We start from the raw sequence: 15271 nt of genomic DNA on the forward strand, positions 1-15271 counted from the left end.
ACGATTGAGGCTAAGGGGCAGCAGGGCCGCATTAGCACCTTGCAACCGAAGAGAAGCCGAGTGGGAAGAAGGGGATGGCGGTGATGGCCTTCTCGGAGGACGCCAGGTCCTGCCTTCCGCCCTCACCCGCAATGGCCGCCCGAGCGGCCGGCACCGCGCGGCACGCTGGGAAGGGCGGGGCCGAGGTTGGGCACAGCCCGTGAGGCGAACGAGCGGCCCTGGCCCGGCCCGACCCGGCCCGGCGGCCCCGAAGGAGCGCCCGCCGCCGCCGCCGCCATGGTGAGGCCGGGGGGCGGTCGGGGAGGGGCCGCGTCACGGCGGCGACACTTCAGGAGCCTTCCCTGGGTGCTGTGACACCTTGTGTGCTGTAAATACTGATGAATGCGTTCTTCTCTCTCTGTTATTTTTCCCCCTCTAGTTCTCTTTTAATATGTTTGACCACCCTATTCCCCGGGTGTTCCAGAACCGTTTTTCAACCCAGTACCGCTGCTTCTCGGTATCCATGCTTGCCGGACCTAATGACAGGTCAGATGTGGAGAAAGGCGGGAAGAGTATGTGCATGTTTTATTTTGACTAATAAACTGTTGGAAGAGTGTTTCTGAATAGTGTCGAGTAATGCAGCTTTTGGCCAAAACAGCTTGAACGTTGAAAACACAGTGACAGAGTGCTGAGCACTCTGGGTGGGGCTTTGAGGAAGGAGGAGGGGTCATCTTCCGTTGCATTATTCGGTAATTACAAGTGTTTACCAAGTGAGTAGGGGTTGATGAACATTGGAAGGAGACAGTTTTCTATAAAGTTTCTTGTTACAATCTTGTATCTGGTCTGAGCTATGGAAGTTTATGATTAAGGAGTTTCCTCCCCCCCCTCCTGTGTTGTACTTAATTTGATTTGTTTAAAGAAAGTAATAGATTAGCCAACTTCATTTTTAGGCTAACTATGTTGTTTTGGGTTGGTATGGATTGAAGAGCACGTGTGAGGCCAAACAAATAAGCTTTGAGAACATTTTTCTTTAGTAGTAGTAGTATTGTAAAACCTTGTCTCCTCTTTTATTTTTCCCTGAATATAATTCTGAAATCTCCACAGAGCAGGGATAATTGTCATGACTGATTCCACTGATCTCTCTGTCTAAAAATGAATTTGCAGATTTTTGAATGTTCCCTTCTTTTAAAAGAGATTTTAGAGAAAGGAAGAATAAAATTGTGTGTTATGTACTCTCATACAGATGTACTTTTCCTAATTTTACATTCTTATTCATTTCTGCAGTAATTATGCCACCATCGGCTTTGGATCAACTCAGTAAGTGAATACTTTATTCTGGAATGACAACATTAGAACCAGGAGCAAATGTGTAGGCAAAAACCACGGTATTTTAGTTATGTATTCAAGTCTTAAATAGACACCATGAAAATAATTCATTTTAAACATGTATTTTGAAGGTATTTTTGTCAGAATTAATGGAGCTTGTCTACTTTCAAGTGCAGACACCTGAAGTGTTGGGCTCCCTGAGCATTTTAAGTTCTGAGTGCAATGCCAGCACTGTATTTGTGTATCTGCTTTCTCTGCAGTTTTGAGTAGTTGGAATAATGGTGTGAGGAGAATCCTCTCCTATGGTCTGACCCATTCTCTTGGTGATGTTTGATCTCTGAAAGCTTCAGGAATGTGCTAGGGGCTTTTAAGAAAGAAAACTTTTTTCTTCTTTCTCACCAGGCCGCCTTAATATTACTTACCCCATGCTGTTCAAGCTGACCAACAAGAACTCAGACCGAATGACGCACTGTGGAGTGCTTGAGTTTGTGGCTGATGAGGGCATCTGTTACCTTCCACACTGGGTGAGTTGCCTCGTGCTGCACTGTCAGGACCTGAAAAGTAGGATTAGCGAGTTGCCAATTTTAATATGTAGCAGGTGGAACATTCCCTGGAAGTGCCTGTCTCTGCTGGTCATGTTCCTACAGCAGCCTTCAGCTCTAGCTCAGGCTTCCCTCTGCAGAAGTTTAACTAAGGAAAGCAGATTGCTTTTAACATACACCTGACTGTTCTTCCTGAAATTGAATATACACAGGAACTGATATACACAGGAGAGAGATTTGAAAATGTCAGACATGTTTGTGTGTTTGTTTCCATTCCTGCAGATGATGCAGAATTTGCTGCTCGAAGAAGGAGGCCTGGTGCAAGTGGAGAGTGTGAATCTACAAGTCGCTACTTACTCAAAATTTCAGCCACAGAGTCCAGATTTTCTTGACATCACCAATCCCAAAGCTGTGTATCCTTCCTATTCAGTTATGGAATAAGGGGAAAAAATGTTCTTCCAAACTGGAATGATCAAACAGAGCTAGCTTTTAAAGTGTTGCTCATACACTTGCAGTAGTACATGGCCACTGCTGCTCCTTCTGAAAAGGGATGGAGAGCTGATGTACAGAGGTGTAGTCAACTGTTGGCACAAAGTGTGAAGAAGGAGGAGTGTTGGCTTAAAACCCAATGAGTTTTGAGTGTCCCTTTGAAGAATTTATACATTCTAATATTTGCTAAAATCATACATGCAGCACTGATGACTTTTAAATCATGTTTTAGAAACTAAAGATTAGAGATCTACAGTATGGTAACTAAAGATTAGAGATCTACAGTATGGTAACTTTAAGGCTTTGATATTTCACTGGAAAAAAATATTTCATCTTAACATACTCCAAAGACTGGAAAATGCATTGAGAAACTTTGCTTGTCTAACTACTGGGGATGTTATTGCCATCAACTACAATGAAAAGGTACAGTTTAAGGCTGAGGGTTATAAACTAAGTTCAGTTATTGGATCTTGATACCAAAACAATCAACCCAGAACTGTGCAGTGTTTTGGACAAGTAATCCCACATGGCAGATTTCACAATTGGTTTTCTATTGGAGGGGAAAAAGCAGTCAGCTAAGTCTTTTTCTGAGCTGCTTTTTAAGCATTTTTGGACTCACAAGAAAATAAATGTTTATGCTATTTAAGGTTTTACAAATCAATGGAAAGAATTTATCCTAAATTCAGAATTTGTTTTAAAAAATGCCCATTCAAGTACAGTAAGAGTGTATCAAGATACTAATGGGTACCTTGTGTGTATCAATGTATCAGTGTATCCATGGGTTCTCTGGCTTCTAAGATAAAAACTTTTGCTTTTAAGTTCTGTAGAGACCTTGCAGTATGTAGTCCTCAACCTAAAGGATACTTATTTCAGTTTCTTTCAAGCTGTCTGGAGGGAAAAGTTAAGATTTGCTTTCCTTACACAACCTTAAAATGTCTATGACTGTTTCAGATCTACGAGCTTCGGGTAATGGAGACCAAACCAGATAAGGCAGTGTCCATCATAGAGTGTGATATGAACGTAAGTTAAAGCTGATGGGGAAAGTCTGCCCTAACTGTGTCCTCCCAAGAAGAGAGGGCATTTGTGCAGTGACAGCTCTGCACACCCAGCCTGGCTGATGCTGCAAGAAAGGTGCAATCCATGGGGTAGGGAAGGTGACTCACTTGGGAGTACCCATGTACCTTTGTAACCCCGTCTGTGATCCTGATTAGCACTCCATGAATCATCAGGTGACTGCAGTGCCTAGAATTTAATGTTTAGCTTCAGCATGTTTTATCTGAGTTTTATTTATTAGCCTTGTCTTGGCTCATATTCCAGTGATATTGTGGAGCTGTTTTACATGCTAAGGTTGCTTCCTAGGCGGCTTGGTCTTTTTTTGAGTTAAAATGTTTAACAAGCAAACCTTAGTTCTTTTTAGATCAAATGCAGTGATAATAATTCATGGAGTTTTGTGGAATGGTAGTATAAAGCTTATAATTGAAAGAAAAATATTAATAATTGGGATTTTTTATGCTTTTTTTTGTGTAAATAGGTGGATTTTGATGCTCCTTTGGGATACAAAGAACCAGAAAGAAGTGCACAACATGAAGAGAACACAGTAGGCTAAGCTTTTTTTCTTCCAAAATGCATTCCCTAGAATTCAGCATTGATTGTGGGGGAAGCAGTGAGTGTCAACATAATTTTTTTTATTTAAACAAGTTCTTAGGGGTAAGTTTTACTTACCAGAAGCTTTTGCATGTATTACTTAGGAGATTGTTTTTTACCAACTGTTGTTTTAGGAAAGGGATTGGTCTGAGATTTTGTTTTGTCAGAAGTACATGGAGCTGTTTTCATGCCATGTGCATGTCAGAACAGGAACAAAATTAATTGTTTTTCCCCTTGCAGGATGTGGAAACAGACCACAGTGGGTATGTGAGCGACATAGGATTTCGTGTAAGTCCCTGGTTTTTGCTGGTTTCTGAATGCTGTAAAATGGTGAGGGAAAGTTGTTGTGAAAAACTGCAAAATATTAGTGTCTGTTCTTAGACATGCATGTTACTTAACTGGCAAGTGCCTGTGAATGTTTTGTGTGATCACAGCCAGGAACAGTATGACTTGCTCTCTGCAAAGGGCAGATAGAAGGCTGAAACAGACCCCTCACCTGTGATTCATCAGCTTATATGTACCAAAAAGAAGCATGCTGAATTAAATACCTAAATAAAAATTGGTGTAAGATTTTACAGAATATAATGCTCTCGTGCAGTGTGCTTTCAAATGCCAGGAGTTAAAATAAAACTTGTTATGTATCTGCAGGCATTCTCTGGATCTGGGAACAGATTGGATGGCAAGAAGAAAGGTGTGGAGCCCAGTCCCTCACCAATTAAACCAGGAGACATCCGAAGGTATGTCTGTATTCAGTTGTCAGCAAGTGAAGGATCAGTGTTTGAGCAGAGTTTTAGTTTTTTTCCCTGCTCCTACAAGATAAACAAACTAATTTCCTCATGAGTGTGCCTTTAGAAGATAGATAGAAATACTATCTATCTAAACATGCCTGTGGCCAAGCTTCCACAACAACTCCTGTATTTGGTTTTTTACTTCTGAAGTTTGTGCCAACCTTCAGAATATAATTCAGTGGTTTAACTCTGGAATTATTTAGAAATGAAAATGTGCAGTCAGTGTTGGTATTACACTGACAGACACAGAATAGGTCTCTGTGTTCAATTCAATGGTGGGTATAAGACTTATTTCATAATATTTTTATGCTTCTTTTCCAGAGGAATTCCCAACTATGATTTCAAGATCGGTAGAATCACATTCATTAGGAATTCACGTCCACTGGTCAAGAAAGTGGAAGAGGTAAATAAAGTTGAATCCTCCCCAGTTTTGCACAGAATTAGAACATTAGAACTAAGATCCAAGTCTGTGGCCCCCTCTCTCTTTCCCCTTGATTTTTTACAGCATGCTTCCTCTAAAACGTGGTAGTAGTTTATGATTGGTTTGAGTTAGATGAAGCAACCTCTGATATCCTTGTTACTGATGGAAAAAGATTAGCCTGGTGTCAGTCTATTAAGCCAGTTGCCTGAAAGGTCACCAAAATGGTCCTATTTTATTTTCGGGAAGTGGTTTTTATCTAGGTTAAGAATATGAATTGTCTGCAGTCAGTGGCTGTCTGATGGAGTATTCTTGCTAACAATCATTCAGCTTTCATCACACACAAGCAGCGAGCAAAGAGGTAAAACCTTTTTTTCCCCTCTTTTCCAGGATGAATCTGGAAGCCGGTTTATTGCCTTTTCAGGGGAAGGCCAGTCCCTGCGCAAAAAAGGAAGAAAGCCCTAAGTTCTGGTACTTCAGATAGTTTGGGGGAAAATAAAATAACAGTTGCAGCATCTTGGATCTTAATAATTGCAGTTGAGAGACCATTTTGCAACACAGGAACACTTAATAGGTGTTTTGGTTTAGGTTTCCTGTTTAAAGCTGGAGCTGTCAGATTGTCTTAAGTTCTGGGAATTCGGAAGAAGCTTTTTGTACGGGTTGTAAAGAGGGGAACATAGATCTGTGACAAACCTGAGAAGCAAAACTAACAAGCTCTACCTTAACTAGGGATCCAGTTCTTAAACCACACCCTCCCCTCATCTTCTGAGTGATGATCATCTCATGTTGCTCTGTGCTTGGTATTTTCCTCCCTTGATATATATTTTGCCACAATTTCACATCAGCTTTTTGGTGTGGTGCAAGTAAAGGGTGACTTTGGTGTTTAGGGTTTTAGTGCAGGGAGTCTCTTTGAGCTTAGCTTCAGGTGTTGGGTTATTAATCATTCTAAGCAACAACCCCCGTAACTGCTTTTTATATTTATAATTAATAACATGCCTTTTAATAGTTCAGATACTATAACGTAGTGTAGCGATCTCTTGGCTCGTTTAGGGAAGGGAAAGATCCAGCTGCGCTGCCGGGTGCCACTTTGGAACGGTGCGAGTGTCTCCTGTGCGCCCTCTGTGTGCCGGCGAGCGTACCCGGATGCAACCGTGCGCTGTCCTGAGAGCCCAAGTAAAAGTCGTGGTTCCCAGCTGGGTGCTGTGTGGTGATTTCGGACAGCCCGAAGTGCGGGGCGTGCCGCCCGTCCCGGCGCATCCTGCCGGCCGCGGGGCTGCGCTGGTCACGTGCCGGCCGCCGCGCAGCCATTGGCTACCGGGACCGGGCCGGTTTGTGCCGCCCCTCGCCATTGGCCGCGGCCGCGGGTGCCGCCGTAAGCGCGGCGGCCATTGGCGGCGGCGCAGCATGGCGGGCACGGGCGGCTCCTGGCGGGTGAGCGGCGCGGGGCAGGGGGGCGGCGGGGCCTGGCGGGCGGCGGGACCCAGCTCAGTCCGGCCGTGTCCGTCCGCAGCCGCCGCGGTCGTGCGAGGACTACTGGGAGGAGTGGAAGCATTGCCGCGGGCTGCTCCACGCCTTCCACCACTACTACGCGCACGGGGAGCTGCCGGATTGCGGCCGCTGGCGGGAGGACTACGAGGCCTGCCGCGCCTGGGAGAGGGACCGCGCCGCCGCCGCGCAGGTACCGGCCGCGCTCCTCGCCCTGGCCTGCCCGGGGCTCTGTAGGCCGGGGCTGCTGGGCCAGAAACCCCGCAGCTGCGGGGGTTGGGGAGGGTTTGGAAAAGCAGGCGCCGGCTCGGAGCGGAGGTGGGGTAGGATTGTCCTAAAATCTAGTGAAGGATCCAGGGAATATTTTCAGTTTTCAGCTGTAAAAGGTCTTGATTTCGGTTACTCTGATATTTCCTTCCTAATAGGAGAAGCCGCCACGTTAGAGGGAAAAGGCATTTCTGGGGTGTCTAGAAATGCCCCTGGCTACCTCCCGGGGACGCTGGAGGACACGAGCTCTGCAGCGCAGGCTACAGCGTAACTCCTCCTTCCCTCCAGCTGCCAGGACAGCTCCTGGCGGGGAGGCTTCCCCAGCTGGGAGTTTCCTTCCTAACTCAGCAGCCAGAGGCAACATATGACTTAGTTAAAAACTTGTATTCTGGCTTACTTAGATAACATTTAGCACTTCTGCTTAACCATGATAATTTTTTATTTCTTTTTTTATCTTAAATATTCACAGCATGAAATCAGCTCTGTATGACTGGAACATCCAACACTATTATGGTAATATTATTTTTCCTGTATTTCAGGAAGCTTTGTGCAAGAGTGAAAGAGCTCGAGTTATGGAAAAACAGAAATATGCTCCAGTGTGGAAGCTCAGGAAGAGCCCACCACCTGACTGGTATCTACCACTTGACCATGACAAATCAAATTAACAAGACTGTTTTCTGTGTTCGGTCAATAACATAATACATAATTCAGAATTATGCTGGCTTTTTCTTTTTTTCCTTCCACACCATCTTGAAGTTACAGAACTGTAGCTCTGCCCTGCAATACTTAGCACTCACTCAAAAATATTGAAATTTTATTTAAACACGGAGTATTTTTAAAGGGTAATTTGAGGCACTTAGTCTGTGGTCTTTTAGTGCTGTCTTACACTTCAGGATTTCATCTCAGCAAGCACCTTCCAAATTAATGCATATATGCTCTAGCTCTGAGGGCCTCTTGCCTTACCAGCTGGCACTGAGCAGTTTTGGAACAAGGTTCCCACCCCAGGCCTGCCACATGGGGAAAAAAAACCAAGGCGGGACTCTTCCGTGCCAGCTCAGGACAATCTCAAACAGTGGCATTTAAAAGACATTTTCCCAAATCAGGTGGTTGAAGAGCTTCTGACCTGGGGACTGCACACCCTGAAACTACCCCTTTGTGGAACTGCTCTCAAGTGGTGGTGTATGCTGTGGCAGTATTAAAAACTACTGAAAAACAAAGGTTTAAACAAATGTAGAGAGAGATCTGGTCTGTATTAGGGCAAACCCACTGAAACTTTGTTACAACAGTTACATGGCAATATAAGAAAAAAAAATGGCTTTGCCGCTATGTAAGGTGGTGTAGCTTTGCTTGGATATTCATTAAAAGACAGAGATACTTCATTTCTTTTTTTACAGTCATCCTGTAATGTTGTAACCAGCAGGAAAAACAGTTTATTCTTATTCCAGTCCTTCTCCCTTCAGCTGGCTGAGCACCTCCTGGAAGCTGCAGCAGGAGCTCCTCTGTCACTGCGTGTACACCTTGGTGATGTCAATGCACTTTCCTTCGGGGGGATCATAGCCAGGAAGGGGAGGGGTGTACGTGGGCCCATCCCTCTCGAAGGGGAAAAGCCCCTCATCCCTCCGGACCGCTGCCTGGTACAGCTCCTCGGATTCCAGGCGCAGTTCCTTCAGTGCCTCTTGCTGAGATTCTACAAGGGCCTTAATTGCTTTCTTTTCTGCCTCGTCTTGTTTCTGCTTAAACAAACACCACTTCTTCAAAAGTAAAACTCTTCTTTCAGACTCTTCAGGAGAAAGAGCGGGAAGACTTCGCACCCTGATGAAGAGAAGGATAACACTAAAAGAGAAATAGCCTGACTCCAAAGACCAAACTAAGAAAAACAAAATGCCTAAACCAAAAATCCCACCACCAGGCAAAAAACCCCCCCCAACCCCAGAGAATACAATGAATTCACTAATAATTTAGTCAGTTTGTGAGGTAGGTCTTCCAGTCAATCTAATAGGAAATCTACTGTTTTTCATTATTTTTAGCAAGAACAAATAATATTTCCTTTCCACGTTTTTGTCCTGATGGAAGTGGGTAAGGTTTTGTACCAAGACTGGCACTATGTTACAGGTTGTGCAGAGAAAGGAATTCACTGTGAGTACAGGTGCACGGTGAAAGACAAACCTACTGACCTATTGCTCTCTGAGTACTTAAGTGGTGTTATAAAATCCTCAATTGGAATCAGTTCTGGGGCAGCTTTTTCCAACTTTTTAAGCTTTTTCTTCATACGCTCCTTCTGTGCTTGCTCTTTCTTCACATCCACTTTCTTTTTCTTCTTTGGTTGTGCTCTACAAGGGAAATAGTAAATGAAAGAAGATATTTTGTCCTTTAATTCAACACCAGCAACTTTCTTTTCCATTGCTTAATTTGGTCCCTGACACAAGCTCCAGCCATTAGCTTTATTCAAGTAAAGTTCCCAGGAGCCAGTGACACTGCTGAGATTTTTTCTGCAGAGAGAACTGTAACTGCCTGGGAAAAGCAATTTAGTGTTGAACATCAGAATGACCTAAGTACCACAGAATTGAATTAGAGTTGTTTTAATTGGCTCAGAGTGCAGCATAGCAGATTTATCTTGCAAGTGGTTTGTGTTGGAAAGGACCTTAAACCTCATGTGGTTCTAACCCCCTACCATAGGCAGGGAAAACTTTCACTAGACTAGGTTGCTCCAAGCCCGTTCAGTCTGGCCTTGAACAAATAATCCTGTCATTTCACATTAAAGAAGACTGAAAGTCGTTTTATAGACCCTTCTAAAATTTCTGCTTTTGGAACCAAGTTCAGGCTGCAGATGTTACTTCTGCATGCAGATCCAAGACATCATTGCACACTTCACAAACTGACCCCATCCCTGCCTGGCAGACTGAACAAACAACATTTATGGTGCGAGACAGTCCCTCTCCAACAGTACCTAAGAGCTACCTGGGTATTTTAAACAAAACCAGACAGTGAAATGTGGCACAGAAATACATGTGGGCTGCCTCTGCCTTCACAGCAAAGCATTTCTGTTTCAGCCAGGCTTTCACTGGTGTTGCCCAGCAGGGAATTCTGGAGCACTGCATAAATCCCAACATTTCCAGCTGCATCCTGTGGCTGCACTACCCAAAAGCACAAAGTGATAATTGTATCACCGCTGAACTGCCCATGAGGCCAACAGTTCCTAACTGCTTTGGCATATCAAGAATTAAACATGTACAGTTAAAGGTTAAATTCGGACTTGGGAAAATTTATATTCCACCAGTGGATGAGAACACTTTTGTGTAACTCCAAGAAAGCTGCACTCACCTCACAGGGAGGGATGTCCTGAACTCCAGCAATGAGCTCTGCCAGTGGCTCCCTCGGAGCGGGACTCTCTGGGGCAGCCAGGAGCTGCAGGAGGAAAAGTAACATAAAGCATGAGGAGAAACCGACTCTGGTGTCACTTTGTATTCATATATTACAGTGATGAGTTTTGAACCATCTTCGGCCACTTCATTTATAGCAGGATACAGCATTTGCCCAGAGATGGCCTCAAACTCTTCAGCTACGTAACTGATCCCATATAAGGACTGGTCGGTGTAAGCCCACAGGATAACGAGGCGTGAAACAGATACAGTTTTTGGATAGGCTATAATAGTTTTATTTTTAAGATCTGACAACGACCCCTTTGAGGAGCTGAGGGAGAGGTATGGGAGAGGTCAGACCACCGCCGTTCAGATTAGGAGAGCGATGCCGACTGTCGTATCTCGGCGGGCGTCAGGGGAGGAGGGACCGGCCCAGGTGCCAAGGCACCGACTCCTCCAGGCGCGGGGGCCCAGCCCGCCGCGGGAACCCGGGCAGGGTCCAGCCCGAGGAATGGGCGGGAGCGGGCTGGGACGGGACGGCACCGCGGCTAAGGGGCGCTTCCCAGGCTCCCTCCCCGGGCTGCGACCCCAGCCCTACCTGAGCCGGGCGCCGCGGAGCCCCCGCGCCGCCGCCGCCGCTGCCGCCACCCACATGGCCCCGCGTGCGCCGCGTCCCCGCCGGCCGCGCCCCGACCCCGCGTCCCCCGTTCCGGCGCACAAACGTTCCGGCGGGCGCTCGACGCGGAGCTCCCGCTCCGCCGGCACCGCCCCGCTCCGCCCGGCAGGGGGCGCCCGCCCGCGCTGTTGGGAGCGGCGCCGGGCGGGGGAACGGCGGGGTCGGGGGCGCTGTTTCCCGCCGGGCCGGTTAGGCGGTTGCCAGGCGCCGAGTTCCGGCGGTGCCGGATCGCCGGCGGCGCCGGGCGGGGGATGCGGCGGGGCGGCGGCGGCACCGGGACATGGAGCGGCGCTGAGGCGGCTCGGGCCGGCCGGGGGCGCGGGCACTGCGGCGCCGGGCGCGGGCCCATGGTGGCCGGCGGCCGCTGAGCGCCGCGGCCGCGGAGGCAGCCCGGGCGGAGCCGCCCTGGGGTCCCGAGGGCGGAGGCCGGCGGGGGCCCCGGGCGGGGAACAATGAAGCTGCTGAAGCCGACCTGGGTCAACCACAATGGTGAGGGCCGGCCGGGCAGCAGGTGCCGCGGGCCGGCGGGGCAGCAGGTGCCGCGGGCCGGCCGGGCAGGTGCGGCGGGGAGCGGGCGTGCGGCACACGCGGGGGGCGCGGGGCGGGCGGAGCTTCGGGCCGCTGCCGGGCGCTCCCCGGGCGGCCGCGGGTGCCGGAGCCCCTCCGCTCCGGGAACGGCGGGTGCGGGCGGGGGCAGCGGCAGCAACAAGTCCGCACCCCCGCTGTCCCGGCGGATGGGAGCGGGAGCGGAGTCCGGTCTCTGGAGCCGGGCGGGTTCTCGAGGGCGGCGCGGGGAGAGCTGTTGCCCCAGGAGGGGCTGGAGGGGCCGAGCCGCGGCAGCCCCTAGGACCCGGCCCGCCTGGCACGGCGTGTTCGCAGCGGACAGCCGGGCACAGCCGCGCCCGGGCTCTGCACGGAGGGCTCCGGGCTCTGAGGGAACGCTGAGCTGCTTCCGCCGGCCGGGCACGGCCGCGGGGCCACTTCGTGCTGGTCAAAGTGCGGAGGGATAGTTTGATGCGAGTATAGCCCGTGCAGAAGAGAGAAGGAGTTCTTGTGCAGAGGTCGAGATGCTCCTCAGGATGAGTGTCCAGCCGGTATGAGTCGTTATCCGGTGCACTGCACTGACCACCCGGGTCTCACATTGCTGAGACAAGTGCGGTGTTAAACGTCCTCTAATGCTCTGAGCTGTGTGTGCTATCGTTCTCCATGGGGGGTAAAGTTTCTTCCAACAGTTCTTTCAAAACAGCTCCCTGAATTTATAGTCCTGTCTGCCATTCCTCTGGTGATGTTGAAGAGATGTGTGAGCTAAAATAGCTTAGAGTGAAGTGTTTATATTGACAGAAGGCTCTGTACTTTCCTTGTGTGGTAAATACAAAACAGCATCAGCGTTTATGTCATATTTACAGTGCTTAGGATGAATTTCCAGATTAATATCTGTAGTGTTCCTGGTGAAGCTGTGAGAAGAAATCTAACATGAAGCACTCACTTCTGTTTATGCCGCCAGATTCATGGGTACAGCTTTATTTCACCTGAAAATTTTATACTCTGTCAATGTATAAGTGTCATTAGCTGGGCTCATGTAGCTGATTGGTATATAGACTAAAACTAAGACCAGGTTATCCAAGCTGGAAAAGCATGGTTTGGCTTAAAAACCTCAGGTACAACTTTACAGCTGCCTTTCTGCATGTGTTGTGTTCTTTGCGTTCGTGCTGCAGATTTTGATAACAGCTTAAGTCTTGAGTTACCATTCGTGTGCATCTTTACTTGGCCTGCTCTCCAGGGACTCTATAGGTAGCAGATGGATTCAACCTTGTAACCACAGGTTGTAGTGAACTGAAAAAAATGTGGAAGTGCTTTATTTGAGATGTTTTTTTGCATTTCTGCTTGGTTACTCTAAACAAATGCAGCATTTACATTTTAATCTCTGTCTGCCTGTGGTTAGGCTGTCCTATGCCTCTGCTTATCTTCAGTGGGAGCACAGGAGCAGCTGAATAAAAGCTTTCAGCCAAAGCCCTTGGAGATCACAGAGATTAGATCTGATCACAGAGATTATTATATATGTGATCTCATCTTTCCTTACTTCTTTAATAGGTGCACCTTTTTGTGTGGGTATGTATTTGAAATCTGTAACAATTTAGAACACATCCAACCATCTGCAGCAATTTAGAACACAGCCTTCAGGGAAGCAGAACTTCATTTATAGAGCCCTGTGATGCTTTTGCCTGGTGGATAATGCACTACACAGGGCCTTGATAGTCCTGAATTTTACTCTCATTTCTGATGCTGACCCTTTGGGATGAGTTTGGCCAAGGCACTTAGTCATAATTTTGCCACCTGCAAAACAGACATTCGCCACCAGCTCCATTTGTGAGGTGCTGTCAGGGCTGCAGAGGTGTGCAGGACTGTGTGACAGTCACACATTCCTGTCCTTGGGGCAGGGAGTGCAGGGTAAGAACCGGTGAGTTTAGTCAGCCTCTTCCAGTGTACCTGGGTTCCAGATCCTCCAGGCATCGCTGCGTGTGAGGAGTCTCCATCACTCCTAATGAGCCTCCCTCTTGGCTCTGAAGCCTCTACAGGAGCAGGGTGAAGAGAATTTATACTGTGTGTGCTGGAGACTCTGTGATAATTCTTACTCCTTTGATTTCAGCACAGTTCTGGTTTGAGAGTGACTCCTGATAGCAGGGCTGGCTCTTCCACACACCAGATCCAGCTGCTGTCATTCCAGCCTTTTCCTCTTCCCACTCAGTTTTGGGGGTTTTGTTTTACTGAGGGGACTAGAATGATGCTTCCAGGCATACATTTTCCAGGAGCTAATAGACACTAGAAGTGAGTGTTGTAGCCAGGAAATCCAGAACACCTGGGAATTATGCTGCACAGCTGACATGCCACACGCTTACAGTAAAAGCACTTCAGCACATTTTGGCTCTACAGGTTTTTGCCTTGGAATTCTTAATGCCACTTTTTCTGAGTGCTTATTGGAATTATTTCTTGCTCAAATGCATTTTCTGTAAGGTTTTCATGCACTTAATGTGGGTTTATTAGATTTTGCATTAAATTCTCAATATTGTTGTATTCTTTTCTTCCATGTGTCTTTGGCTTAGAGCAAGAAAGAATATTCAAAATGCAATCTAATGGTGGGGGCAGGAACAGATTCCTGTAAGGTACAAGTGGTGTGATTGGCTTCTCCTCCCCAGTGTTGCATTCAGTACCTCTGTACAGATGCATCATGCATCCAGCAGCTGCCTGTTCACACTCAGCACTCAGGGTTTTGAGAGCCCAGGTGCTTAAGGACACTCACAGGCAAACACTAAATCCCTGCGGGAGAGGAAGTCCCTTGCTGTTCCAAGAAACCCTTGCAAGCCCCAAGGTGCTGCTCATGTATGACAGCTTGTGGAAACTGGAGCCTGCTGTTGTTTAAATATAGGCATGGTGTTTATCTCTCCAAGCTCTAATGGTGGAATGTAAATATTTGAATTGATTTGTGAGTCACGTTGAGTGATGTATATTAGGTGGGCTGGAAGCAAATTGAATTGAAATTCATTCATTTTGAGGTAGAAATTCACCTAAAACTGTTCTTACATTTCATTGATTATTGTATAAAGTTGAAAAACAAACCAAAAATTATGCATTATTTAAAGCTGTTTATATTCTTCACTGGTGTATTATTTTTTAAAGATGGGACCTTCTCCTTGGGTTTCAATTATCTTACTTAGATCTTTTTGTTCCAAGCTTGTTTCATTATCAGTATTTCTTTTAAGTACATAATGTATATTTGGGTTCTTTAAACAAATAAGCCCACAGGACATCTGGTATATCATAAGGTGTTCTGTTTTTAATGAACCTGGTTTGTCTCCTCCTGCAATGTGATTCTGGGAGCTTCAATAATTTAAGCTTGTCTTTTTTTAGAAATTATTGCAAGAGGTCAGAATGTCTTAAAACACACTGTGTTAGATTTTAGTGTTGCTGCTTAAATATCACATTTTGTTTTTGGTGCATCATTACTGTTGAGAAAGTCAACACATCTCCAATTAGGAGCTTAAGAAAGCTTCAGTCACTTTGAAGCAGAGACCTTGTGCCTTTTGGCTTGTTTCAACAGGAACTAACAACATAATCTAATAAACACATGAACCCAGGGAAGAAGGTGATTGTTATCAAATAATGGCTTCTTCTTCATTATATATTTGAGAAATTGAAGGAAGCAAAGAAAAAGCCAGTATCTGTGCTCAGTTTGTAAACCACAAGTAGTATGGATCATGTCTTACAGCTTTAACCTGTTACAGTTATCCAGCACTGTAGAT

The 15271-nt window shown here is 46.8% G+C and overlaps 4 protein-coding genes across 5 annotated transcripts in view; 3 read left to right on the forward strand and 1 right to left on the reverse strand.

Annotated features, from left to right (window-relative positions):
- Positions 1 to 191: 191 nt before the first annotated feature.
- Positions 192 to 5701, forward strand: UFD1 (ubiquitin recognition factor in ER associated degradation 1). The gene is made up of 12 exons (XM_062504396.1): positions 192 to 279; positions 419 to 551; positions 1264 to 1296; positions 1708 to 1829; positions 2130 to 2260; positions 2687 to 2759; positions 3288 to 3356; positions 3868 to 3933; positions 4221 to 4268; positions 4629 to 4717; positions 5090 to 5171; positions 5577 to 5701. Exons 1-12 carry the CDS (start codon positions 277 to 279, stop codon positions 5649 to 5651), a joined length of 924 nt encoding a protein of 307 aa, XP_062360380.1. The 5' UTR covers positions 192 to 276; the 3' UTR covers positions 5652 to 5701.
- Positions 5702 to 5850: 149 nt separating this feature from the next.
- Positions 5851 to 7654, forward strand: C17H22orf39 (chromosome 17 C22orf39 homolog). Its single transcript, XM_062504399.1, has 3 exons — positions 5851 to 6617; positions 6697 to 6864; positions 7478 to 7654. Exons 1-3 carry the CDS (start codon positions 6330 to 6332, stop codon positions 7601 to 7603), a joined length of 582 nt encoding a protein of 193 aa, XP_062360383.1. The 5' UTR covers positions 5851 to 6329; the 3' UTR covers positions 7604 to 7654.
- A 148-nt stretch (positions 7655 to 7802) lies between these two features.
- MRPL40 (mitochondrial ribosomal protein L40) lies at positions 7803 to 10962 on the reverse strand. Of its 2 annotated transcripts, XM_062504398.1 has the most exons (4): positions 10896 to 10962; positions 10260 to 10343; positions 9113 to 9268; positions 7803 to 8750 (listed from the first exon to the last, which is right to left on the reverse strand). In XM_062504398.1, the coding sequence occupies exons 1-4, from the start codon at positions 10949 to 10951 to the stop codon at positions 8441 to 8443; spliced, it is 606 nt and encodes a 201-aa protein (XP_062360382.1). In that variant the 5' UTR covers positions 10952 to 10962; the 3' UTR covers positions 7803 to 8440. The 2 variants fall into 2 exon arrangements, with proteins under 2 accessions (XP_062360382.1, XP_062360381.1); XM_062504397.1 differs by lacking the exon at positions 10896 to 10962 and having other exon boundaries at positions 10260 to 10884.
- Positions 10963 to 11306: 344 nt separating this feature from the next.
- The window catches only part of LOC134050951 (protein HIRA), a 32389-nt gene continuing 28424 nt past the window's right edge, over positions 11307 to 15271 (forward strand). Inside the window, exon 1 of the mRNA XM_062504395.1 lies at positions 11307 to 11462. Within this exon, the coding sequence (XP_062360379.1) occupies positions 11426 to 11462 (37 nt within the window). The 5' untranslated portion in view covers positions 11307 to 11425. The remainder of the gene's footprint in view (positions 11463 to 15271) is intronic.

The sequence above is a fragment of the Cinclus cinclus genome, chromosome 17 (genome assembly GCF_963662255.1).
Source record: "Cinclus cinclus chromosome 17, bCinCin1.1, whole genome shotgun sequence".
In the NCBI taxonomy this organism is placed as follows: Eukaryota; Metazoa; Chordata; class Aves; order Passeriformes; family Cinclidae; genus Cinclus; species Cinclus cinclus.

Coding starts and splice junctions, on each gene's coding strand:
- UFD1 (XM_062504396.1), top strand. Junction 1,297..1,707: donor ATCGGCTTTGGATCAACTCA/GTAAGTGAATAC, acceptor CTTTCTCACCAG/GCCGCCTTAATATTACTTAC. Junction 5,172..5,576: donor TGGTCAAGAAAGTGGAAGAG/GTAAATAAAGTT, acceptor CCTCTTTTCCAG/GATGAATCTGGAAGCCGGTT.
- C17H22orf39 (XM_062504399.1), top strand. CDS start 6,330: ATGCAACCGTGCGCTGTCCTGAGAGCCCAAGTAAAAGTCGTGGTTCCC. Junction 6,618..6,696: donor GCACGGGCGGCTCCTGGCGG/GTGAGCGGCGCG, acceptor GTCCGTCCGCAG/CCGCCGCGGTCGTGCGAGGA. Junction 6,865..7,477: donor ACCGCGCCGCCGCCGCGCAG/GTACCGGCCGCG, acceptor CCTGTATTTCAG/GAAGCTTTGTGCAAGAGTGA.
- MRPL40 (XM_062504397.1), bottom strand. CDS start 10,468: ATGCTGTATCCTGCTATAAATGAAGTGGCCGAAGATGGTTCAAAACTC. Junction 9,269..10,259: donor AGGACATCCCTCCCTGTGAG/GTGAGTGCAGCT, acceptor TTTCCCTTGTAG/AGCACAACCAAAGAAGAAAA. Junction 8,751..9,112: donor AAGTACTCAGAGAGCAATAG/GTCAGTAGGTTT, acceptor TCTCTTCATCAG/GGTGCGAAGTCTTCCCGCTC.